Source organism: Bubalus kerabau, chromosome 19 (assembly GCF_029407905.1).
Source record: "Bubalus kerabau isolate K-KA32 ecotype Philippines breed swamp buffalo chromosome 19, PCC_UOA_SB_1v2, whole genome shotgun sequence".
Taxonomy (NCBI): Eukaryota; Metazoa; Chordata; class Mammalia; order Artiodactyla; family Bovidae; genus Bubalus; species Bubalus kerabau.
The window spans coordinates 8,078,072-8,105,711 of NC_073642.1; the positions used below are offsets into that span (position 1 = coordinate 8,078,072).

The window sequence follows — 27,640 nt, forward strand, 5'->3', positions numbered from 1 at the left end:
GCAAATAGATAGGGAAACAGTGGAAACAGTGACAGAGTTTAGTTTGACTGCACTGTGGTAATACAACAGTATGATTTCACTTCTTCCTTGATTTCTGTAAATGTTCCATGTGCTTGAAAAGAATATTTTTTCTTCAGCTGTAGAATATGTTATTCTATAAACCCCATTAAGTTAACTTCACATTTGAAAGACAGGTTATGCAAATAATTTGAGGCCTAGAATGTCATCTTTCTCCTGAGAATACTTCTATTTGCTTCCATCAGGCATTTGGGGATATAAGCAACCTAAAATGCAATGTCAGAAATTTTCATGTTTTTCTGGGCATGTGGCTGCCCAGACAACTGGAAGCTGGGCTGCAATCCATGCAAGGCCTGCTTTAATTTCATACTCTCCTTATGAAATATTTTACCTGCAAAAATACTTCAGCATATATCCTAACAGATAAGGACTTTTTAAAACAAACCCACAATACCATTACTGCACTTAATAAAATCAAGAATTTCTTAATACCATCTAATAACTCTATCCACGTTCAATTTTTCCTGATAGTCAAAGAAACTGTGTTTTTGTAACTAGTTTATTTAAGTCAAAATATGAACAAAGTCCAACAGCTGCATTTGGTTGATAAGATTTCTAAGTCTTTTAACATTCCTAACAGTTCTCTTTTTTTTTCTCTCACATTTTCACTTCCTTTAAAAAGTGGGTATTTGTCACAAAATTTCCAACATTCTAAATTTGACTTATTGTGTTTTCATGGTGTCATTTAAAATATTTATTTACCCCTTGTATTCCCTGTAAACTGGTAGCTAGAGAAGCTTAAACAGACTGAGGTTCAATTTTCTTTGCTAAGATTATATCTTAGGGGGAGGGCTATATACTCCTGATTGCATCACACTGGGAAGGATATAGTATCTGCTTGACCCAGTTCTGGTGATGTTTAGATTAATCAGTGGATTCAAGTGTCATTGGCCTGATCCATCCAATGCAAAGTTCCTTATCAACCTTTGACCTCATGGTTCAGGAAGCTATGATCTTTGCTGGAATCTATTACTTCATTAGATATTACAAAACATTGGTTTTTCTAACTGCATCATCCCTGCTATATTTATTAGCTATCTGCTATCTGCTAAGTTGCTTCAGTCGTATCCGACTCTGTGCGACCCCACAGACAGCAGACCACCAGGCTTCCCCATCCCTGGGATTCTCCAGGCAAGAACACTGGAGTGGGTTGCCATTTCCTCCTCCAATGCATGAAAGTGAAAAGTGAAAGTCAAGTCGCTCAGTTGTGTCCGACTCTAGCGACCCCATAGACTGCAGCCTACCAGGTTCCTCCGTCCATGGGATTTTCCAGGCAAAAGTACTGGAGTGGGGTGCCATTGCCTTCTCCGAATTTATTAACTATGCTATGCTATGTTATTCCATATTGAAAAACTCTCCTTCATTCAACCATTTAGATACTCTGAAATAAAACTGGGTTAAAAAAGGCATAATTATGTTTCTTTCCCTTTAAATTTTTTCAAAGAACAAGTTGGGACCTTATCAACCTCCAACTAGTATTTTTTTTTTTAAGAAGCATCATTATGAACTCACAAAAGTTTATGTATCTGATGTGTTTTTAATTCACTTCAGTCATTATTCTTTTTGATGGTCAAATTGTTCAGTGTTGATACCTCTATTATTTTCACAGGACCCTAACAGTCTTGATTGGTTTTCTGGTCTCTGGCAGAAGGAGTCCCAGGCATGTATCTTTCATGCTGTGCCTCACTCAACCAAGCAACTCAGGTTTGTTTCCGTGTAGAATGATTTGTAGCAGCTGCAGTGGCTTCAGCCTGGGAACTCTTACTCTGTTGTTAGCTCACCAGGGTCTTCAAAACGGGAATTTTTTTCCTCCAGTTTCTCTAACTGTCCTTAACAGAGGGTCAGACTGAATTCTTCATTCTGCCAATTTTGTATGCAGAAGTCCCCAAGTAAGTAAAGCAGACAGCACAAGGAAACAGACTAATAGGATAATTTATTAGTGGAAGAGAGGACAAAATCAGCTTTTTAAAGACCACTGTCTTCCACTGTATGTCATAAAATGGAAGACTAGCTCAGCATAATCAACTAAACTGTGGTAGAATTTGGAAAAGAGATTCAGATCACGGTTCAGAGAGGTTTTGTTCCTGAACCCAGAAGTTGGTTCCAAAACTAATTTTCAATTAGTTTCAATTCAGCCATCAAAGAAGCTGCAAAATATCACACTGGCACTGGACTAAGAGCAAAAGAGAAAAGGAAAATAACCATTAACAGGTCTAATTAGTGTGTTTAGCAGTGGCAGCAAAATGAGGAGCCAGATAACACCCACCAACACACAGTCTGGATACCAAAATTCTTATACAATGGAATGAACAAGTTTTTAACACTCCAAATGCTAAGCATATACATCTAAAGTTGAGGTTAAAAGGGAGAGATTCTACAGGGAAAAAGACAAGGGCATTCTTTAATAGAATTCTTTTCACAGCAAAAACAGTCAAAAATTATTTTTGGTAGATGGCTGACATACTAAAACATACTAAACTTCATTATACGACTCCAACCATTTTTGCCCCCAGTCTCCTCCACAAGAAACAGTGTTAAAAGACCTTGGCAGTAACAAGCAGGCCTCAGATGAGAGGCCTTGGATGAGAGCACAGCCCTTGGCCAACTCGACCTTGGCTGCAGCCTTGTGAGACCCTAAGCAGGTTAATTTAGCTAAGCTGTGCCTAGACTCCTAATTCACAGACACTAAGATAATAAATGTGTGGTTTTATAAACTGCTAAATTTGTGGTCATTTGTTATCCAGCATTAGATAACTAATGTAGTATCACAAGCTAGAACATGATTTTAATTTAATTTCCTCAACATGTAAATCTTTGCATTAGATACTTTTCAAGGAAACATGGATAAATTTCTGGTAACAGCTTAGAAAAGGCACTGGATTGAAAAACAAAAGACAGGGTGTAAGGCACGGTTCTACCTTACTAAGCAAACTTGCGTTAAGTTTCACAACCTCTCAGGGCCTCAAGATTCCTTATTTGTAATCAGGGATAAAACCTGCCCTTACAAAGCATGAAATAAACCAAAATCCAACTGCCTCTCATCAACAGTTCTGCTACCACTCTAGTGTAAACCACCATCCTCTCTCCCTGGCTTATTTTAGCAGATTCCTGACTCATCTCTCAGTTTTTGTCCTTGGCTCCTTCTTTACACAAGTTGCTTGCGTGATCCTTTTAAATCTAAGTCAGATGATATCACTCTTGTGCTCAAAATCTTCCAGTGGCCTTCCATCACATCTGGAATAAGTGTGATTTTACTTCTTTTTTTTTTTTTGATTGATTTTATTTTATTTATTTTATTTTAATTTTATTTCCAAAATCACATTTTGGAAATATGTGATTTGGAAATTTGGAAATGTGATTTCCAAAATGGCCAAGTCTTTAGTAAGTATGGCCATTCATCCCTTGGTTTACGAGGGGGGCCTAGTCCCAGGACCCGCACAGATATCAAAATCTTTGGATGCTGAAGTCCCTTAATGTAAAATGCAGCAGTATTTACATATAACCCATGTATATCCTCCCATATATTTTAATTGATCTCCAGATTACTTATCATATTTATGCTATGCTAAGTCGCTTCAGTCTTGTCCGACTCTGTGCGACCCCATAGACGGCAGCCCACCAGGCTCCCCCTCCCTGGGATGTCCAGGCAAGAACACTGGAGTGGGTTGCCATTTCCTTCTCCAGTGCATGAAAGTGAAAAGTGAAAGTGAAGTTGCTCAGTCGTGCCCAACTCTTAGCAACCCCATGGACTGCAGCCTACCAGGCTCCTCTGTCCCTGGGATTTTCCAGGCAAGAGTACTGGAGTGGGGTGCCATTGCCTTCTCCACTTATCATATCTAACACAATGTAAATGCTGGGTAAATAGTTGCCAGTGCTGCAAATTCAAGTTTTGTTTCTTAGAACTTCCTGGAATTTTTCCCCCAAATATTTTCCACCCACTGTTGGTTGAATCCACAGACAGAGAATCCACAGATACACAGGCCCAACTGTTTAGTACAGATGATCCCTGATTTAAAATGGTTCAATCTACATTTTTCAACTTAACAATACTGCAAAAGGAATACACATTCAGTAGAAACTGCACTCTGAATTTTGATCTCATAAACCTCGTGTGACGCTGGGCCATGGCAGTGAGCCACAGGTCCCAGTCAGTCACACACGCAGGGTAAACAACAGGTACATTTACAACCATTCTGTACTCAACAACCATGCTGTTCTTCACTTTTAGTACAGTTTTCAATAAATTACATGAGATAGTCAATACCATATTATAAAACAGGCTTTGTGTTAGATGATTTTGCCCAACTGGAGGCTATGTAACTGTTCTGAGTACGTTTAAGGTAGGCTAGATTAGGCTACAGTGTTCAGTAGGTTAGGTTTATTAAATGCATTTTCTACTTAACAAACTTTTCAACTTACAATGGCTTATTAGGATGTGACTCCATCAAAAAAGAACCCTACATGTTGCACTTTAGCAAAAATCTCAATTGTAGTACCTTTAATTTAATTTTAAAACTGAATGGGTGATGGAAGTCAGAAGAGCAATTACCCTTAGAAGAGGGGTGAGAGTGTCTAGAAAGAAGCACAAGCAGGTTTCTGGGGTTCTGGTTACAAAAAATATATTTGGTGAAAATTCACTGAGTATTACTTTAAATCTGTGTACTTTCCCATATGTAATGACTTCTACAGTTTTAAAACATGAATGAATGAATTAGAATTTTTGATTCCCCTTTAAAAGCTATACTTCAGGTTTCCCATCTTTTAAAAAAAAGTGAAAAAAAACTTAAAAAACCCTATTCTGTCTGACTATTGTGTCGATTAACAGAGAAAAAGAGTTAAGCAGTTAGCATGCCTGGCCTACTTTAAACACTTACTAAATGTACTAACAATAATAACAGTCTCTTGGTTATCTGGAGAGTTACCACTTTTTAGAGTAACTGTTAATGATTATTACTACTCACAATAACAACAGCATGAATACATTTAAGAAATTTAAATTACTAAGACATAGCAAAAATATCTACATACTAGATCTTCACTAATGTTCAGAATTAGAGTAACCCAGAGATGTCACTTTAAGCCTCTGACAACAGAGAGCTCACCACTGCTCATCCCTGTCAGGGAAACCCTGTAAGAACAGCTGCTTCTCTCCCCCAGGAGAGCAAAGGAAGGCCAAGGGCACGGGAACAATGAGCCCGTCTCCACTGGGGTGCAAGGCAGGGCGCCAAGAGGGAGGGACCCTGAGCACTGGGACCAGGCCTGATTTAGATGCTCGCAAGTCATTTAAAGACTCTTGTTTAGACTGGCAACATTCTGACCACTTTGGGTAGAAATGTGTGTCTCTTGCATTGCAGGCAGATTCTTTACCATCTGAACCATCAGGGAAGTTCCTTGTGAGGTTTAGTATTATTATATTTTGGATTGCATTTACACAATGGGAAATCATATTGATCTTAAAGTCAATGTAATTTGACTACAGGCTGTATTAAATCCATTTTGTTCTAATTGTGAACTAATAACTGCTTTAAGTATGACTACAATGCACATTGTATCCTCCTCCACACACCACCTATAGTCTCTCAAGTATTGGAATTACTTGAGAATTACTTGGAATTACATTCCTATTTGTCAAAAGCCTTATAGGAAATGAGAGATTCTCATTCAATTTTCTTTCAGTGAAATTACACTTCAGAATATGTCCCAGTGTTTATAAATAGTCTAAAGGCAATTAAAAAAAGATCACCAGCATAGACAGCTGGTCCTCATCTGACAATGAAAGACAATGGCCAGAATAAATACATAAAGGTTTAAAGAAGAAAAGACGCCTAATCCTTGGGCCTCAAGGCTCTTCCCCAAATTCTAAGGCAATAGACCTTAAGAAGACCAAGGGGAAAAAAAAGAAAAGAAGACCAGGAATATGTCAATTAAGAAGCAGCAGCAAAAAGGTAGAGTGTCAGCAGACAGGACAGCGGCTTGTGTTCTAACATTCCAAGAAAGCACCCTCTGCAAACCCCCCAGGGAGCAGGAGGAGGGCGTGAGGCACAGCACTGACAGCGCCGGTGGTGGGGGAAGAGCGGGCAGGGAGGGAGGCCGCCCAGCCACGCAGATGCCCGAGGCAGGGGGCAAAACAAGGCTTTTAAAAAATGTACCTCGGTCAGAACTTTCTTTCATTTTTTCACACAGAAACACGTTACACACGTATATTATTGACTCTCTTATATTATGCTATCTTGAAAAGTGACAGTGAAAGTCGCTCAATCGTGTCCGAGTCTTTGTGACCCCATGGACTATAGATATAGGACTTTTCCAGGCCAGAATACTGGGGTGAGTAGCTGTTCCCTTCTGCAGGGGATCTTCCCAACCCAGGGATCGAACCCAGGTTTCCTGCATTGCAGGCAGATTCTTTACTACCTGAGCCACCAGGGAAGCCCTTGAAAGGTATTGCAAATGCACAAAATAACTGAATAGAGTTTAACTATAATTTTGATGCACTATTAAAAGAGAAAGTGCATTTTAAAACTTTACAAAAATATGAAATTAAAAGCACAAAGATAAAGGGTAATTTTGAAAAAGGAAACAATACATCATTTAGTATGTGTGTGTTTCAACAAAATTGAGTTTTATTTAGGTGGCAGTGGGTTAGCCGAGTTCCTTTAAATAGTTAGGAATTTGTGAAGTGCAAAGCTCATGTAACTTAATCTGTGTTTTCCTCACATCCCCACAGGTCCATTTACTTAAGAAACCAATGCTTCCTGGCTAGATGCCAGCATACCAAACCTGCCCAGTCCTGCATAGTTTTATTTCTGTTACTAAATTAGGAAACCAAAGCGGGCAATGTCTGGGCCAACAGCAAAGAGAAAAGGTTCAGGATCATTAGTCTGTATGTTTTCTTAAAAGCCAGATCATTATATTTAATTTTTAATTAGAGATACCAAAATAATTTAGCCTAATAAGGAGTAATACTAAAAAATAATTAAGCGACAACAAAGGGAGAAGAACAAACATTTAACAAAAGCATTCTTCTGAAAAGCCTTATGTCAAAAATAAATTAACTACTACCACTTAAGGCTTACTATCTCAGTGACTGATACTAAAATAGTACAATCTTTTTCTAAGCAGAGAGGAAGAAATGGGAAGTTATTCATCACAATTTTTACAAAGAGTTACTAATATCCTTCATGTAGAGTGCTGTTTAAAGAAACTAAGTAGAGCATTCAGAGAATGCATGAAACAAAAAGGATCTGAAGAAAGACACTGTGTTAATTTTCAAAGTAATTTTAAAATGATTATAAAGAAAAAATACATAAACTTTCAATTTTATTTGTCTCTAATTAGCAATATAAGGGGTTTTAAAAGACAGTGGTTGTTAATTAACATTCTATAAAGTATTTTAAACATAGCCCAATACTTTGTCAAAAGCTAAAGTATGAATCCTAAAGGTGTTGGGAGAATTTTAGTTCTAGAAATAGCTGACCTTTTCTTATAAACATTTGTTAAATATTGATAAATTTCAAAATAGTATTTATTTTACTTTAGTTCTATGTAAGAATTTTAAAATTAAATTAATTTATTTGCTACAAAATCTGTACTTTTATATGAAGACTATTTAAATATCAGAATATAGAAATTATAGAAAAATTAAATAATAAAGTTTGAGAGCTATGATAGACCCTGAATGGCTTATCAGATATGCCAAAAAAGGATGTTCATAATATTTACTTACCCAATCTTTAGCAATACAGAAATTCATTCATATTTCTTAAAGAAGCCATAGAGAAAGGAACTCTTCCAGTAACCATCCTAATTGTCTGGTACTCTCTCATCTAATCCCTTTATATATTTTTATCTATTATATATATTTTACATAGTATATATATTTTATATATTATATATATATATTACATAACGTCTCTGCTGCTGCTAAGTCACTTCAGTCGTGTCCAACTCTGTGCAACCCCATAGATGGCAGCCCACCAGGCTCCCCTGACCCTGGGATTCTCCAGGCAAGAACACTGGAGTGGGTTGCCATTTCCTTCTCCAATGCATGAAAGTGAAAAGTGAAAGTGAAGCGCTCAGTCGTGTCTGACTCTTAGCGACCCCATGGACTGCAGCCCACCAGGCTCCCCCATCCCTGGGATTCTCCAGGCAAGAACACTTGAGTGGGTTGCCATTTCCTTCTCCAATGCATGAAAGTGAAAAGTGAAAGTGAAGTCGCTCAGTCATGTCTGACTCCTCGCGACCCCATGGACTGCAGCCCACCAGGCTCCTCTGGTCCATGGGATTTTCCAGACAAGAGCACTGGAGTGGGCTGCCATTGCCTTCTCCGACATAACGTCTCTATAGGACATCAAAAAGCACTGTGGTGACTGGCTGTGAGCCAAAACCCAAGGTCTTGATCTTCTTTTGCTCAAACTCCCACCACCAAGATCTGGCCATCAGTGAAGAGGAGAAGCAGGTCCACAGTGAGGCAGGGAACAAGCAGACACAGTTTCCCTCGGTCTCAGGTTGCCCTGTCCTTCAACCGTCCATCCTACTGGAGTCACAATGCAGACCTTATCATCCCCATACCTGTCTGGCCCTTCTCTGTCCCTGTATTATTGATAAGAGGCAAACTGTTGTGGGAGTCACAATAAAATTAGAGAAACAAGTTTAAAATCATAAGTTACATAAGTAAAAATGAAAGCAAGAAACAGATTGGGTGGCTAGAAATTATATTGGACAATGTAATTATCCCCATAGATCACTTTGATAAAAGGTCTTCCCTCATCTTTATCTTCTTATTGCTACCCATATGTACACACACACACAAATATGTATACAGAGGGAATGCCCAAAAAAGAGTAAAAATGAATCTTCTTTGGTTTGGAAAAAATCAGTGAAATTTAAAGAAACTGGGAAAAGAAGAACAAAGCTGAGAACTTACATGATCTCATTTTAAAGCTTCCCATAAAACTACAGTGATCAAGCTAATATAGTATTGCCATAAGGGTAAGCATAAAGACCAACAGAAAAGAACTGAATGCCTCCAAAATAAATCTAAGTACTTATAGTCAGCTGATCTTTGACAAAGGTACCAAGGTACCTCATTGAAGAAAGGATAGTCTTTTCAACAAACTACACTGAGACAAGTGAATATTCCACATGTAAAAACATATCCAGGATTCCCTGGTGGCTCGGTGGTAAAGAATCCGCCTGCATTCAGGAGATGCGGGTTCGATCCCTGGGCCAGAAAGATCCCCTGGAGGAGGAAACGGCAACCCACTCCAGTATTCTTGCCTGGGGAACCCCGTGGACAGAGGAGCCTGGCAGGCATGGGGTCACAAAAGAGTTGGACATGACTGAGTGACTAAACAACAACAAAAATATCTCAATTCTTACCTCATATTATACACAATAATTACCTTGAACTGGAACATAAACATAAATGTAATAGATAGAACTTTATCTAAAACTTATATAAGAAGCAGAAGAGAAAAATCTTTGTGATCCTAGGTTTGGCAAACTGTTCTTAAATATGACATCTCCAGCATAATCCATAAAATTGATACCCTGGGCTTCATCAAAATGTAAAAAAGCGTTTTTGCTCTTCAAAAGATACTTTTAAGAAAATGAAAAGACAAGCCACAGACCAGAAGAATATATTTATAAATAATATTTTCTGGTAAAGAATGTGTATCCAGGCAAGAGCAGGGATCAGCAAACTTTCTGTAAAAGGTCATCTGATAAAATTTTAGGCTTTGTGAGCCAAACAGTCCCTGTCACAGCTACTCAACCTTGCCACTGTGGCACACTAGCAGCCACAATCAATCTGTAAATGAACGAGCATGGCTGTCTTCCAATAAAACTTTATTTAAAAAATCAGGTGGAGGATCAGATTAGACCCACAGGTCAGAGGTGCTGAGCCTTGCTGTCTAGCACTTCCTTCCAGATGATCTGATACTCGTCCTATGAGGGCTATTTTACAACTCTGTATGTTCTAGATTACAATCTGATAAAATTTTAAATAATCCTTACTTATAAACACAAAAATAAATCATGTCCCATGGAGAGACAATCCTCTGTTGTTGTGAGGAAAAGCCTCCTTTGGTTCCATCTGAATGTTAATTTCAATATTCTTGATCTATAAATGTGTCTGTTCTTTGGATCCTCCTTTGAACTGGTTATAAAACCTTACCAGGTTCCTCATTAATAGGTTAAACAAAAACTTTAACACATTAAAATTTTTTATATCTACATGAGAGTCATAATCTTTTTTGTGTGAAAATTAGCCTTTAACATCAGAATATATAAAGCTGTAACAAAACCACTGGGTGGCTTTAAAACAACAGAAACTTATTTCTCCCAGTTTCGGAAGCTAAGGAGTCCAAGATCAAGATGCTGGCAGATTCAGTGTCTAGAGAGGGCCCGCCCTCTCACTGACTGTGGAATTCTTACTGTAACTTTACTTGGTGAAAGGAGTGAGGAAGCTTATAAAGAGCCTCCTTTATAACTGTTAGTCACTCGGTCATGTCTGACTCTGCGACTCCTCCAGGCAAGAATACTGGAGTCGGCTGCCATTCCCTTCTCCAGGGATCTTCCCGACCCGTGGGTTGAACCTGGGTTTCTTATATGGCAGGCAGATTCTTTACCATCTGATCCACCAGAGAAGCCCCTCTTTTGTAAGGCCACAAATCTAGGTCATGACCCTCATGACCTAATTACCTCCCAAAGGCCCCATTTTCCAGTAGCACCACTTGGGGGCTTAAAATTTTAAATAGGAATTTTACAAAGATACAGATGGATACTTAATCTTTAGTTATGAGGGAAATACAAAATAAAGCCACAGTGAGCTGACTATATAGCCACTAGAATAGCCACAATTAAAAGACTGAAAATATCAAATGTTAGCAAGGATATAGAGGAACTGGAAACTCTCATACTAACAAGTGGGAATAACTGTGGAAAACAGTTTAGCGGTTTCTTTCAAAGTTAAAAATATAGTTACCATGCAATTCAGCAGTTTTACTCATACGTATTTACCTAAGAGAAAGGAAAGCATAACCCCACAAAACGCTTGTACACAAATGTTCTTAGCAACATTATTCGTAACAGACCAAACTGAAAACAATCTAAATGGCTAATCAACTGGTGAGTAAACAAAATATGGCATATCCATACAAATATTACTCAATAATAAAAAGAAACAACCTACTAAAACATAAAAGAATATACATGCAAAAAAAAAAAAAAAAAAAAACTATGCTAAGTATAAAATAAGCCAGACAGGGAGGACTATATGTTACATGATTCCATTTCAATGAAATTTCTAGAGAAAGCAAAAGTACTTACAGGAAGAGAGAAACAAGATTAATAGTTGGATGGGGGTGACAACAGGGGCTGGCAACAGGCACTAGGGAATTTCATAATAACGGATATATTCTAAGGTTAGATTGCAGCAATAGCTCCTCACTGTGTACATATAATAAAATTCAAGAAACCGTACATGTAAAACAATAAATTTTATGTATCGAAATTACCTCATAAAGTTATTTCAAAAAAATTAACGGGAAATAGTTTAAATAAATTATTTACTCATCCTAGAAAAAAAATTACTGATACTGTCATAAAGTTTAAAAAGACATTGTTTAGAAGAATTTACAAAGTGATATGGAGGGGAAAAAGTTATGTATATATCACACTTTGCAAATCAGTTCTAGATATTTCCCTGGAGATAAGGAAATCAAAGTTCTATTCCTTGCTTTTCCACTTATATATCATAACTTTACATGTGTTTCTGATTTAGAAGTAGAAATGTCAACTCTGGATAGGAAATAAACAGATATAATATGTAAATCCTCATGGCCTGTTGTATCTTTTAGCAGCAGAAGCAAATTTTCAAAGCTGTCATTCTATACCTTTTATAAAACTAAACCTATGAGAATCAGTATAAATTAATGATGTTGGATATTAGGGAGACAGGGAATATCAGAACCCATCAAATTAAAACCTATCTACTATATTAGATACAGGACATGGGTATAGAAAATGGAGAAGTAGGGATCAAGTAACATCAGTTTTATAGGCTTTTGTTTTATTGAAAGCCATAGTTCATAAAGCTCCATGGAATTCTAGGTATGGCAAACTTAAAATAGCTTTATCTATTAAGTTCAAAAACAATTTCACAGGATATCATAGGCAAACCAAGAACATTCAACTGAAAACAATGTATGGAGATTGGCATTTAGGAAGTACAGAATAGGTAAAATTATTACTAATTGTTGGTTTACAGATCTGATTTGATTTACTATTATTAAGAACTTCAAAAGACAAAAAGAGTAAAACTTTCCTTTTTCTTGTATTTAAAATTAACAGTATTCTATAGCCTGTATTTCATATATCACTCACTAGATACAAGGATTTGGTTCTTAAATTGCTGGATAATATAGGGACTTGATAAGTGTAAAATATATATTCAATTATGCCATGGATCGTTTCTCTTTAAGTGAAAAAGTCATGGAAATTTACCTCTGAAAACCCCTTTCCTGGGTATAAAGAATGTAAAACAACACCTCCAGGTACACAAGCCAGTATTAGTGATTCTTCCTGCATCGGTTATGCATGATACAGGAAAACTGCCTCACATTTTCAGATGTGTAGTAATCAGCCTCCTAGTGACCTCAGGGAGGAGAAGGCAATGGCACCCCACTCCAGTACTCTTGCCTGGAAAATCCCATGGACAGAGGAGCCTGGTGGGCTGCAGTCCATGGGGTCGCTAAGAGTCAGACATGACTGAGCGACTTCACTTTCACTTCTCACTTTCATGCATTGGAGAAGGAAATGGCAACCCACTCCAGTGTTCTTGCCTGGAGAATCCCAGGGACTTGGGGAGCCTGGTGGGCTGCAGTCTATGGGGTCACACCGAGTCGGACACGACTGAAGCAACTTAGCAGCAGCAGCAGTGACCTCAGGGAACAGAACTACACCACAGAAGTCATAATTTGGGTTTAGGATATATACAACAACATGAATAACTGTGCACACTTTAAAAAATGCTTTCCTAGACTTTGGAGGTCCAGTGGTTAAGAATCCACCTGCCAATGAGGAGTACACGGGTTTGATCCTCGTCCCTTCCCACAGGAGGATTCCTCGTGCTCCTGGGCCACTAAGCCAGAGTGCTACAACTACTGAGCTCACGCTGCAGTCCATGTGCCACAACCACCGAAGCTCCACCAGAGAAGCCACCACACTGAGAAGCCTGCCAATGCAGCTAGAGAGCAGCCCCCATGCATCACAGCTAGAGAACGCCTCTGCATGCAGCAGTGAAGACAGCAGAGCCAAAAAAAAATGTTTTAATAAATAAATGTTAAAAAAAAACCTTCCAATGTGTATTTGCTCTGTTTTAGATTACACATCTTTTTCAAAGCATCAAAGGAAAAATTTTAAGAATATTTCCTTGATTAATTGAAGATTTAATAATTAAAATTTTAGTCTTATTTTACTTATAAGAAACTTGTGCTTTCTTTCATAAAAATGAAATGTGTAGTAAAAATACTTCTATTTTTAAAAGAGGTAAAAATGGATGAGGGAAAGAATAATTCTGAGATCTATTATTCTAAATATCTACATATTTTTCAGCTATTTTTTTCCAACAAACTTTTGTGTTAGGATCTAAATGCATGTGTAAATATGACTCCTACAAAACCACTGTTACTCCTAAAAAGAAACTGATAATAAGATGTTAATATTGGTACTATAAATTCATAATAAAGTGAATACCAAACTATTAAAACTAAAAGTAAAAAAGTCATCAAAACAGATCTGCCAGACTTTGATTCTCTTTCAGAGTAAGTCAGGAGAGGAAAGTCAGCAAATCTAGCTAAGAAGTAGAAGGGATATACAACCACCTTTCATCACTTCCATAGCCACTATTTTGATTTCAAATTTTCTTCAGTTCAGTTCAGTTCAGTCGATCAGTCATGTCCGACTCTTTGCGACCCCATGAACTGTAGCACACCAGGCCTCCCTGTCCATCACCAACTCCCGGACTCCACCCAAACCCATGTCCATCGAGTTGATGATGCCATCCAACCATCTCATCCTCTGTCGTCCCCTTTGCCTCCTGCCTTCAATCTTTCCCAGCATCAGGGTCTTTTCCAATGAGTCAGCTCGTCACATCAGGTGGCCAAAGTACTGGAGTTTCAGCTTCAGCATCAGTCTTTCCAGTGAACACCCAGGACTGATCTCCTTTGACTGGTTGGATTTCCCTGCAGTCCAAGGGACTCTCAAGAGTCTTCTCCAACACCACAGCTCAAAAGCATCAATTCTTCGGTGCCCAGCTTTCTTCACAGTCCAACTCTCACATCCATACATGACCATTGGGAAAACCATAGTCTTGACTAGACGGACGTTTGTTGACAAAGTAATGTCTCTGCTTTTTAATATGCTGTCTAGGTTGGTCATAACTTTCCTTCCAAGGAGTAAGGGTCTTTTAATTTCATGGCTGCAATCGCCATCTGCAGTGATTTTGGAGCCCAGAAAAATAAAGTCAGCCACTGTTTCCCCATCTATCTGCCATGAAGTGATGGGACCAGATGCCATGATCTCAGTTTTCTCAATGTTGAGGTTCAAGCCAACCTTTTCACTCTCCTCTTTCACTACTTTATAAATATACAATAAAAACTAAAACAAATTGCTCAAAGACATTAATGCATCTGCTTAAAGTGGTGATTTTTTAAAAAGAAATCATAAAAAAAATTAAACAAAAGGGGGGAGGCAGGGGAAGTTTTTAACAAACTAAATTTTGTTTACTTCTCATTAGACCAATCCTTGGCAAATCATAAAGGTTTTTGTGCACTAAATCAATCATTAATTTTAAAATTACCTGCAGAGCAGACAATCTGATTTAAATTAAAACCTTTAACATTATAAAACATAATTTACAGAAGAAGCAACAAGCATGTTCAAATAACATATAAAAAATAAAACAAAATACATATTGAAGACATTACTTTTTAAGAAATACCTATTTCAGCACATCATCTATACTCTGCCAGCTAATTTTTCTCCACAATTAAAATGAAACCATAATTTTCTCATTATGTCACAAAACAACAATATACTGAAATCAAGGTAAAAAATCAATTAAAACCATAAAATAACCATTAAAATATAATCTTTGTTTACATATCTAACACTTGCCTTTCCCAAAGATTGCTCAATAAATGCAATATATCAAGTCACTCTATTAAGAAAAACATGCTTAATACTTGAAGCCCCTTAGTAAAACTGAATTATAAACCCAAGTTTTGCCAAAATATAAAAAGGTGTGATAGAAATTGCTGCATACCACCTTCAAAATACTGCAAGTTGATTTGAATTTAAAAATACATTAAATAAAAATGACTGAATTCTCATTCATAGGTTGCATTGAAGAAAATACATTTGTAAGTTCTCAAGAAAGTTTATTCCAAAAGATTATGAACATTTTTACAATCATTAGGCTTTTTTTTCTTTTAATATTCCTAATTCCTGGTCTTCATAATAAATAAATGATTATGAACCCAATATGGGCTTCTAGTCTGGCAACCACACACTTCTCACAAAATATTTCAATAAAGGATTTTAATTGGAGATGTAGTTTACCAAATCTATATTTTAGAAAGATAATCCTGAAAACAGTGTATAGGATTGACTATGTACACTTCAAAGACAAAATAATGTAAAATATCCAAGCCCAAGCCATTTGCTCTTGCACACCGTGTAAACAGCTCAGTCCCTCGCATCATGCCTGACTTCTTTTGAGTCTCTCCACTGACTTCAGTATTGTTTCAAGGTTCCTGTACAGCACCAAGCTGGTAATACACCACAGTGTAATTGCATATAGAAAGGGAAAGTACTGCATGTGAAGTGAATTTGGAAGTATTCTCCTTAAAAGACTTCAAATTAGATCACTGCTATCATGACATTAGCTGCTTTGAAATTTTTTCACAAAGGAATGGCCCATGGAAAGGAATTCAATAGCATGATTGATGGGAGAGGCTTTCCAACTTTTCTCTTTTTTCCCTTTTCTCTGAGGGACCAACTTTTTCTCCTTTTGCCTTTTTAAAAAGTATCACCAGAATAAACTTTTGTGTTTCTGACATTTGGCAAGTTTTCTACCACTTCCCCTCACACCTTACCTTAAAAGGAGTACTTTCTGTATTTTTTTGTACTGAGAAGGATGCATGGCCCAGAAAACAAATTCTTTTTCTTTTAGAAGAATTTTAATGGTCATTTTTATTCTAAGACTTTTACACAATTTTCAAACTTGTAAAAGTTTTAAAATAAAATTTAGAAGTTTTAACTCTGTAACCAAATTTTACAATATGTAATAGTATCAACAGAAATTTATTCTGATAAATCTGTTTTATCTAATCTAGTACACTAAATTTTATGTAAAAGTCTGAACTGAAAATCTCTATATTACTATAAAGATACTAACATACATTTAACTATTAATATACAGGATAAAGTTACTTTACTAATATATGCTGTGTGTGTGCCCTGTGCTCAGTTGTATTCGACTCCTTGTGACCCCATGGACTATAGCCTTCCATACTCCTCTGTCCATGGGACTCTCCAGGCAAGAATACTGGAGTGGGTTGCCATTTCCTTCTCCAGGGGAACTTCCCGACCCAGGGATCAAACCCAGGTTTCCCACATTGCAGGCAGATTCTTTACCGTTTGAGCCACCAGGGAAGTCCTACCTGCGAGCCAGACTAATAAAGTAGCTTGTATGTCTATAAGAGACACTGAAAGAACAGGTTCTGAATATGAGTTTAGTACTCTGGTGGACAATTTATTCATTTATTCAGTGGTCATCTAGCAAACTGAGGGTGGGTAGGTTTTATCCCTATTAGCTGTCAAACTAGATTCCTGAACCACTTGGCACTATATCAAGATAATGACCAACTATTAACACAATCAATACTTCTTTCTCTCTTCTCTACCTAGTCTCTTCCCTGGAAGTTAACAGTTTAAACTATTCAACAATAAAATATTACAAGCTCCTTTGAAGCCTGGCTGTAGATTTTGGTATCCCTTCACTGTCCCCACTTCCTCTAGGACACAGAATATATTTGGAACCAATAAATACTTTTTTGTTGAGTAGGTGAAACAGTAAGTGTCCCAGGTCATGCAGCTAATCCTACCAAATAGAAAGTCTATTTACATATATTGCTGACTATACTTACATAGCCTGGTAACACCAGAGGGGACTCTGCCAGATTGATCAATTACCTTTTTTAGTGAGAAAAGTGCTAGCTAGCTATTTTGCCAGTATTGATGTGGAATCACTGAAAAGTTGTTTCACTAGGAAGGTGAATTGCTATGGCATCCACCCAAGGAGGGTAATACAGGGGTGAACAGCCTTGATTATTTGGTGGCAGGTGGCACAATTAGATCCTTTGTGTTTTGAAGATTCAAGACGAGAACTGCTCTCTTCTCCCTTTGAGTTGACCACTAAAGAAGGAAGAGTGAACACAGGCACAATGAAACCAGGGCTGGCCCAGTGTTCCTGGGACCCCCTATCAATCCTAGAAACCGTAACCCACGGATGCAAACGTGGAGCACCTCTGACCAGGCTTGTATCCGCAGGAGAAGGGTCAGCAACTCTGAGGAGTCACAGCAGGCTGCACTACTATCAGTCAGACTGCACCAATGAAGTCTCAACGGTGGGGCAGCAAGCAACGGGGGAAGCTGTAGCATGACCAGGCTTCCTGTCCTCTGTAGGAAGAAGGCTGATCTATAGCCCCTGACTGCCAGCAATGAGCATAAAGATTTCAGAATAATTTAGGTGGCAACAGGACAAATCTAAGAAGAGATACTAAATTTCATTACAATAAAGGAACAGAGGCTTAACCAGAAGAAAAATAAATTTTAAGAAAAAAATGATAAACTTGACCCTACTTGAAGCCTGAGTTTTAGAACAATTCCTGCTACTTATATATAGTATGTATTTCTGTTTTTGCATGCTTTTATCCATTTAAGTATAACATTGATTGCTTCCGTGTTTTCAATTTGGGCTAAAAATCTTTCCTTTTTTGGTGTACAAAACAACTTTTTAAGGGCAAAATCATTTCAGAGAAACAGGCTGATTTATCATGCCAGATGTAAGCAACAACTTTTCTGACTCTTAGTTACATTTTGGGGTTTGTTTGTTACCATACTCTTCTCTCACGGGAATTCACAGAGGCTTTACAGTGAATCACAAAAGCATCAGGATTTTCTTGACAATCAAGGGATAGCTGGTTTTTCTGACTCTTCTAATATCCATTTGCTTTTGTGGCCAATGGTGAGTCATAAGGTATTTGGCAAATTGCTCTGCACTGATGGAAATCTTTCTCCAGTAATCCTTTATTTGTAAGTGTGTCGTACTTCTTTTCAGAACAGATCACGTAATTTTACTTAAGTCAGACTAGGCTTTTGGAAGAAAATGAGTTTAAATTTATTCTTCTGTAACAAACAATGATATAGTTTTGATACTAGAAGTGGGAGAATGCAACATATAAATGTTTCAATGGCATACAAATTATATAAAAGAATACAGGTAAACAATCAGATGAGAAATCAAAGAACATCTAACAGGACTTTCATTTCCAGATATGACAAGGTCACTACACCAGACTTGCTTCCAACGAAAATATAGCAACACAACTAGTCAAAAATAAATGAGAAAACTGTTTTCAAGTAACAGAAAGGAAACAAAGGACTCTGATCACTGAAATAAGGGAAATACCCCTTGTGTCCCAAGCCGGACAAGGCTTTCTTGGCCACACACAGGGAAGGGGAACCCAAGTGGAACACTGCAGTCTCACAGTGCTGAAGGTCACAGTTTGGGAGTTGAAGCAGCTAGAAAATGCAAGACAAGGTACTAAAGAGGAAAAAAGCTATGAGAGAGTGAAGAAGGGCTTAATAAATAAAATACTCGAGAGCACAAAAGAAGTTACTGCAGTAGAAGACAGATAAACAGAAAAAAATGTGGGGCAGAAAACTATATAAAAAAAAAGTAAGAAACTTTCCAATTTGGGAATCAAGAAAAGCCTATGCAGGATAAATATAAAAAGTCCTACATCATGGCACATCATACATAAACTGCTGACACCAAAGATAATGAGAAAATATCTAATGTAGCAATAGGAAAACACACATATGGGATAACAAAACTACAAATTACAACTGACTTCTCATTAGAAACAATGAGGTCAGAAAACAATGAAAGGTTGTCTTTAAGAGTGCTTAGGAAAAAACCATCTTGTCAACCCAGAATCCTGTATCTCGAGAAAATATCCTTAAAAGTCCAAGATGAAATAAAGAACATTTTCACAGAAAGAGAAATGATCATAGTTCATTGCCAGGAGAATTGCACTACAAGAAATATTAAAGAAAGTACTTAAGGCTGAAGAGAAATAATACCAAAAAAGAGATCTACAAGAAGGAACAGAGTACAGGAAATGGTAAATAATGGGTAAATACAAAGAATATCTTTTTTTTTTAATTGTGATTCCCTTTAGAAACAACTGATTGTTGCAAAATAAATATATTGTAGGGTTCATAAGTATATAGAGATAAAATACATGATACAATAACACAAAGGAAGGAGGGTAAATGGAAGTATACTGTTGGAAGTTTCTTAAAATTTATGTTAAGTGGTACAATATCCCAAGTAAGCTGTAATAAGTTAAGGGTGCATACTGTAAATTCTAAAGAAAAACCTAAACTTTTCCTCTAAAGTAGAGGAAATAAAATGGAACACTAAAACACACTCAAGTAATCCAAAAGGAGACAAAAAGGAGGTAGAGAAGGAAAGGCAGGGAGAAACAAAACCCAAATTGCGATAGCCTGTGAGGGACGAGAACTCAATTCCAAGAAGAAAACAGAAAGTCAAGAGAATTGTCACTTAAACCCTAACCATGAAAAGAAAGTGGAAAAGCTACATAATTACAGCTTTTAAAATTTTTCAGAGACTGAGAACACCCAGAAACCTGAATCAACCCCAAAAAGTGGTAAGCATATTTTAAAAGAGAAGAGATTCCCAGTGGCTAACACGCTTGACTGTAACAGGAGGATAAAGAATCTGCCATAGACAAGGGTTAAAGAGAAAGCAGTCTAACTTTGCTTTGAAGGGCTATACGTGGACTGGCACACTAGCATACAATCCAGAGGAGCCCCAGACACAGGGAGAGGCCGCATGAACTACCTGTGCCCTGCCGCCAACCACACACACACTCACAAACTCTTTCCCACTGCTGCTGCTGCTGCTGCCAAGTCACTTCAGTCGTGTCCGACTCTGTGAGACCCCATAGACGGCATCCACCAGGCTCCTCTGTCCCTGGGATCCTCCAGGCAAAAACACTGGAGCGGGTTGCCATTTCCTTCTCCAAAGCATGAAAGTGAAAAGTGAAAGTGAAGTCACTCAGTCATGTCCAACTTTTCACGACCCGATGGACTGCAGCCTACCAGGCTCCTCCGTCCATGGGATTTTCCAGGCAAGAGTACTAATCTTCACCAAAAATGGAGGCAAGGGAAGAGAGTTGAGACCATCTCCACAAAACCCTCCAGGCTTTGAGCTGAGGAAAGCCTGAAATGGAAGATAACAGGAAAGCCAAGAGAAACTTTGCAGAGGCAAGATCCACTTTTAGAGAACCGGGCTGCCATACACAGGCCAGCAACTGGGCAGCAAGGCTACTACATCTTTCAAGGCGCAGAAAGCAAGGGGCAGAACTAGAAAGCAGAGAGAATTCTTCAACAACCTAATCACGCCACTGGTCTGTAAAGCAGGGAGACACCGTCTACAATTCAGAAAGATTTGGAATACCCCACAAATACATCAGAAGGTGCTCAATACCCCTAGTTAAGAGGGAAGGACAAATTCAGTTAAATACAAATTAAAGCAACTCAATACAACTTCTCCATTACTACAGTTAAACAAAGCCAAATACTAGCAAAAAAAAGACAATATCAAATACTAGCAAACATTCAGAGTAATTAGAACTCTCATCTATTTCCATGAGAAGCATAAAATGGTATTAATATAACCATTTAACAAACACATGAAAAGATGCTCAACATCACTCATTATCAGAGAAATGCAAATCCAAACCACAATGAGGTACTATCTCACACTGGTCAGAATGGCTGCCATCAAAAAGTCTACAAACAATAAATGCTGGAGAGGGTGTGGAGGACAAGGAACCCTCTTACACTGTTGGTGGGAATGCAAACTAGTACAGCCACTATGGAGAACAGTGTGAAAAACTGGAAATAGAACTGCCATACGACTCAGCAATCCCACTGCTGGGCATACACACCGAGGAAACCAGAACTGAAAGAGACACGTGTACCCCAATGTTCATTGCAGCACTGTTTATAATAGCCAGGACATGGAAGCAACCTAGATGTTCATTAGCATACGAGTGGATAAGAAAGCTGTGGTACATATACATAATGGAATACTACTCACCTATTAAAAAGAATACATTTGATTCAGTTCTAATGAGGTGGATGAAACTGGAGCCTATTATACAGAGTGAAGTAAGCCAGAAAGAAAAACACCAATACAGTATACTAACGCATATATATGGAATTTAGGAAGATGGTAACGATGACCCTGTATGCAAGACAGCAAAAGAGACCCAAATGTAAAGAACAAACTTTTGGACTCTGTGGGAGAAGGCTGCGAGCATGGGATGATTTGAGAAAAAAACACGGAATCATGTACATTACTATATGTGAAATAGATGACCAGTTCAAGTTTGCCGCATGAAGCAGGGCACGCAAAGCCGGTGCACTGAAACAACCCCGAAGGATAGGATGAGGAGGGAGGTTCAGGATGTAGGGACACATGTACACTCGTGGCTGATTCATGTCAATGTATGGCAAAAACCACCACAATATTGTAAAGTAATTAGCCTCCAATTAAAATAAATAAATTTTTTTTAATGAAAAAAAAAAAAACTGCTGGTCAATTTCTTAAAGTTAAACGTATACCTCCATTATGTATCACATTCCCCCTAAAAGATATTTACCCAAGAGAAATGAAAATGTAAATCCATAAAAAGTCTTATACAAGACTGTCTATAGGGATTCAGGTGGTGTTAGTGGTAAAGAAGCCGCCTGCCAATGCAGGAGATATAAGAGATGTGGGTTTGATCCCTGGGTCGGGAAGATGCCCTGGAGGAGGGCATGGCAACCCACTCCAGTCTTCTTGCCTGGAGAATCCCGTGGACAGAGGAACCTGGCTACTTATGGTCCACAGGGTTGCAAAGAGTCAGATTTGGACATGATTGAAGCAACTCAGCATGCATGCATGCATATTAGTTTTATTGATAACAGCCCAAAATGAGAAAAAAACTGACATGTCCATTAAGAGGAAAATAAGTTATAAAGTGCAGTTTATACAATGGTATTCTACTCTGCAAAAAAAAGATAATGAACTGCTGACACATACTACAGCATGGATGCATCCTGAAACCTTTATTTTGAGTGACTGTCAAACAGAGAACTCCATGTCCATTTATTTTATTTTCAACAACAGATGAAATTAATCTATAGTAAGAGAAATCAGAATAGAGTTTGCCTATAGCAAACAGATTGACTGGAAATGGTGTAAGAGAATCTTCTGGAGTAATGGAAATGTTCTGTATCTCAAATAAGATGCTGGTTACATGAGTACATACATTTGTCAAAACTCAGGGCTATACACCTGAGGAATTCACTGTATGTCAATTTTATACTAATTTTTTAAAAAACTTTCAAAAAGAGAGGATAAAAATATGAAGAACAAAAGAAAAACATAAGAGAGGATAAATCCATGATAAATTGTTAAAGTTAGGTATTGGGTATATAAGGGCTTATTATTCTATTCTGCTTAAAATTTACCATAAAAAAAAAAGGTTTTTTAAAAGGCAACTGAATAATAATGTATTATGTATTTGAGTTTGCTAAGAGAGTAGATCTCAAGTGTTTGAACCACACACACACACACACGCAAATGGTAACTGAGAGGTGACAAATACGATAATTAGTTTGACCTTAGTAATCATTTCACAATATATACATATGTCAAAATATAACATTGTGCATTTTAAATATATACAATTTTTACTTATGCAAAATAAACAAAAATCAAGCCTTTGGGGCAGCTATTTTACAGGGAGCTCTTTGGGTGGCAATTCACAGAAGCCAATTAGAGCTAGCTTAAGCACAGTCTATGGGCCTAAACGGGGCTTCCCTGGTAGCTCAGATGGTAAAGAATCTGCCTGCAATGCAAGAGACCCAGCTTTGATCCCTGGGTCCAGAAGATCTCCTGGAGAAGGGAATGGCAACCCACTTCAGTATTCTTGCCTGGAGAACTCCATGAACAGACCATGGGATCACAAAGAGTTGGACTCATGAGCAACTAACACTTCACTTCATAGGCCTTAAGAACAGAATCAGTGATTGGGAAATTAGAGAAAACTTAAAAAGTCTCTGACTCCATCTTCTTTCGAGGTATCTACTTCATCTTTTTCTCTTTGTTTTCCTGCCCACATGGCTACTACCAGATTTCACAAGATTACATAGCATTGTGTAGAAGCCCAGAGAGAAAAACGTGCCTGATTTCCTTTTTCACCCTCCTCTGTTCTCTCTTGTTCTCTTTGCTTCTCCCCTACAGTCTCTTTCAAAATGCCCAGGAAGAGAACTGGTCTTGCTTGGATTACCTACACCAGGATCAATGAACTGTGGAGAGAAAGCAACATACAAGGTGGAAAAATGGCAGTACTCTGGAATCCAATAGAAGCAGGGAAGGGACATTCCCAAAGAATGGGTACTGACAAACAATCCAAGAGAACCAACTATATGAGTGATGGGCCTGTTTGAGAAATTCATAAACACACTGGACCTTCTTTACAGCAATATGTACATACTCACAAACACCAAACTGTCCACACAATTTGAGGGCATTCATGAAGCCCCTGTAATCCATTCTTAGATCCTAATTTTAAAACTATTAGCCATTTAGATATTTTAAATGTTTCAAATACTGCTCTCAAATTTTCAAATTTTAAATACTGAGTGTGAAATCACATCCAAAGGTTTTTCAACTATAAAAAAAACACACATAATAAAATATTAAGTCTTTCACATACATATAACATATAAGACTATACCAATAGCATGGAATAGGTATTAACAGAAGAGGCTGCTGCTGCTGCTGCTGCTAAGTCACTTCAGTCGTGTCCGACTCTGTGTGACCCCCTAGACACCAGCCCACCAGGCTCCCCAGTCCCTGGGATTCTCCAGGCAAGAACACTGGAGTGGGTTGCCATTTCCTTCTCCAATGCATGAAAGTGAAAAGTGAAAGTGAAGTGTCTTAGTCGTATCTGACCCTCAGCGACCCCATGGACTGCAGCCTTCCAGGCTCCTCCATCCATGGAATTTTCCAGGCAGGAGTACTGGAGTGGGGTGCCATTGCCTTCTCCGAACAGAAGAGGCTAACATATCAATTGGAGTCTACCATCATTAAATGGACACCATATGGCAATTTCTCACATTTTTTACTACAGTTGAAATACTTTTCCATAGTATGTCCCTAATGATTGGGTACACTTGGTAGCTGTGTACCAAGCCCCTCTCCCATTCAAATCATAACAGTGAAATTACCTCATAAAGACATACATAAAGTGAACTAAAAAATTAGTAAGATCTAGAGCATTGTATTTATGATGGCCCAGAAAAAAAAAAGAAACTATATACATAGCTTAATCAAAAGTTTCTACTCAAAATACATAGATACTACTGTATGTCATTTAACTCAAAACAAGCCAAAAAACAACACAAGCAACAGAAATAAGCTAGGGAGATAAAATCAGAAGTAAATGCTTCAAATCTATTATGAAACAGGTGAGATATAAATTTTAAATTACATGAAGGTAGCCAGGAAATCTATACCCTCCACTTGTTATTAGGAAGCAGTCAATGACATTATTAGTATACCCTTAACCTCTGAGAGTATATAATGAAAGGAAATGGCTACATTTTACCACAAAATGTTCTACATTACAGGAAAAAACAGAAGAACAGAACACAAAGAACAATGTTTTAATAGAGTTGTTACTCGTACATTCTTTAAACATATAGAAAAAGGCGCTTATGAACACAGTATTATAGCCATGCATTTTGATTCTATAATATATATTTTATGAATTTCATATTTGAAAATACAATCAAATCTAAAACATTCAGTATTATATCCATGCATTTTGACTCTATATCTTATATAAGCTGATATATAAAAATATTCTGAAAATCTAAAGTATATCTTTGCTGATACATTTTCTATACAACCTCTGAAAGAGAATCTAATTTCCTGAGTATGTGAATACATAAACTTGATGAAATCAAGCTTCATGATGAAGCACCATTGAGTTTGATTACATACAACAAAATTTAAAGCAAAGATCATACTCCTACACCATATTAAAAATTTTTGTACTAAGCAGAGTTATAAAAAGTAAGACACTTTAAATGAAGTTAAAAAATATTTTTTAAGCAGAGTTAACTGCTATACTAATACCATATTTGTATAAAATATTGAATGTATACATTAAAGTTGGCACATAAAGTCTAAAAATTAATCAACTACTGTTTCAATTAGAAATTTCTGTACTTGAAAAACTTTGGAGAAAGTATTTTTTAAATTATAAATTCATTCATGGATTTAACATGAGTAATTTTTAACAGTTTCATATATCCCTGACGTTCTAAGGCAGGCAGTAATTTGTAATTTCGGTTGAGTCATATATTTCACTTGGATACACTAAAAGACTCAGGAATACCAAGAGTTACTAGGTACAAATACTCCCAATGTGAGTGGTGTCTGCATTTTTTTTTCTGCTTATTTTTGAATGCAGAGTACTTTCATGTTATACCTGAAGCACAAGCTATTTTTTTAAATCATACTTCACTGATTTAAAAATATGGGAAATGATATAAGACAGAGGAATCTCCAAGTGTGCGGGTTCACAAAGAAAGGTCTCTGAATATCCCTTGTAAGAAAGTCAAAGGACTTAACGGTAGCTCAGGAGAAGGCAGGATTTTGGTACTGTCTGTATGTACATCATAATCTAATAGGATGATCAGTAGGCAGAAGTGACAATTAGTTCAAGAACTCAAACTTAAATTCTGCTACTAAATTCTAGTATGATTCACATTAAATCAAAGTTAATGCACATCATTTACCTCTCTAGAGAATGAGAGAAAACACTGCATGTATCTGCTTTCAGACACTAAAATGCAAAGTTTGTATAAATTCCCTTATGTGAAATTCAACACTAAAGTAGCTTTTGGTACAAATAATTCACCAGGGCAGTGATTTGAAGGAGCACTGACTGCAATGCACAACTGCAGTAATTGTAGCTCAAAACCGTAAATGCCGTCTTTTTACGTCTGCATCAGGCAAAAGACTCTTAGTCATAGTCCATCCACATTCCTTACCATCCTCCTCTAACAAGCGGACAATCGGAAACTTACAGATATACCCAAAGCCCACTGCCTAGACACAAAGTGAGAAATATTAATAAAAATAGCCTTGGAACAGACAAGAAGCTTCTGTGCTACAGACGGTGATTACCTGGAGGTAGGAACTGCAGCTGGTTATTAGCCAACCGAAGATGACGTAAAGCTCTCAGACGACCAATTTCTGGGCAAACGATTTCTAAGGCATTGTCACTAAGATCCAAACATTGCAGTTTCACAAGGGACCCAATGGCTTTGAAGGGAAAAGAAGGGTAAAAGCAAAATTAATTTGACTCAAGTGTTAAGACCAATTTTTAATGCAATTAAATATTACCCAAGTTTAAATATTTTAATACTTAATATCCCTATCTCTGGTGCTGACATAATAGTAAAAGCATATATCAAATTAAATTTTTAAAGCATTTTTATTGCAGTATAGTATCAAACAACATTCTATGAAGTAACACTTCTACCTTAATATAATATAAACTTTAAAAAGATTACAAATAAAAATGTTAAAACAATGTAAAAAACTACTTGAATAAATAATTCATGAAATGATATATAAAGTCTTTTTTATCTAACCAAAATGCTTAACTCGATTTAATAAACTAGAAGTTATTTTATTATTTACCCAATGTCAATTTATCTGATAATAATTTACTTAACCATTATAAATATTTTAGACTTAATAACTTTAATTGTAACTGTTAACTAGACTTACTAATTAGAGGGAAAAAAGCTTTGAAACTAATAATGATGTTTTATAATTAAAATTCCCTAATACTCCAACCAAAATAGGTTTAAAGAGACAATCTGTTCTACTATTATAAAGCACAGATTTAACTCTAGCACCTCCTAACTATTAGAAAAAACTGAAAGTGTATTTACCTTCCGGAACCACAACTATGTTATTTGAGTGAAGATACCTAGAAAAAAGAAGGGGAAAAAGTTATTATCGTTTAGTACTTCTGCTAGATAATCACCCTGTAAAATGCTCACTTAGAAATTTATTGAATATAATAAAAGGACCAGACTTTCTTTCATA

At 37.1% G+C, this 27,640-nt stretch overlaps 1 protein-coding gene across 6 annotated transcripts in view; it reads right to left on the bottom strand.

The window, feature by feature from the left end:
* The window catches only part of LRRC28 (leucine rich repeat containing 28), a 197,652-nt gene that overhangs the window by 126,688 nt on the left and 43,324 nt on the right, over window positions 1–27,640 (bottom strand). For all 6 annotated transcript variants that reach the window (XM_055556411.1, XM_055556412.1, XM_055556414.1 and 3 more), the window contains exons 4-5: window positions 27,484–27,521; window positions 26,708–26,845 (exon numbers count right to left, since the gene is read on the bottom strand). In XM_055556411.1, coding sequence (XP_055412386.1) covers window positions 26,708–26,845; window positions 27,484–27,521 — 176 coding nt within the window. The remainder of the gene's footprint in view (window positions 1–26,707; window positions 26,846–27,483; window positions 27,522–27,640) is intronic.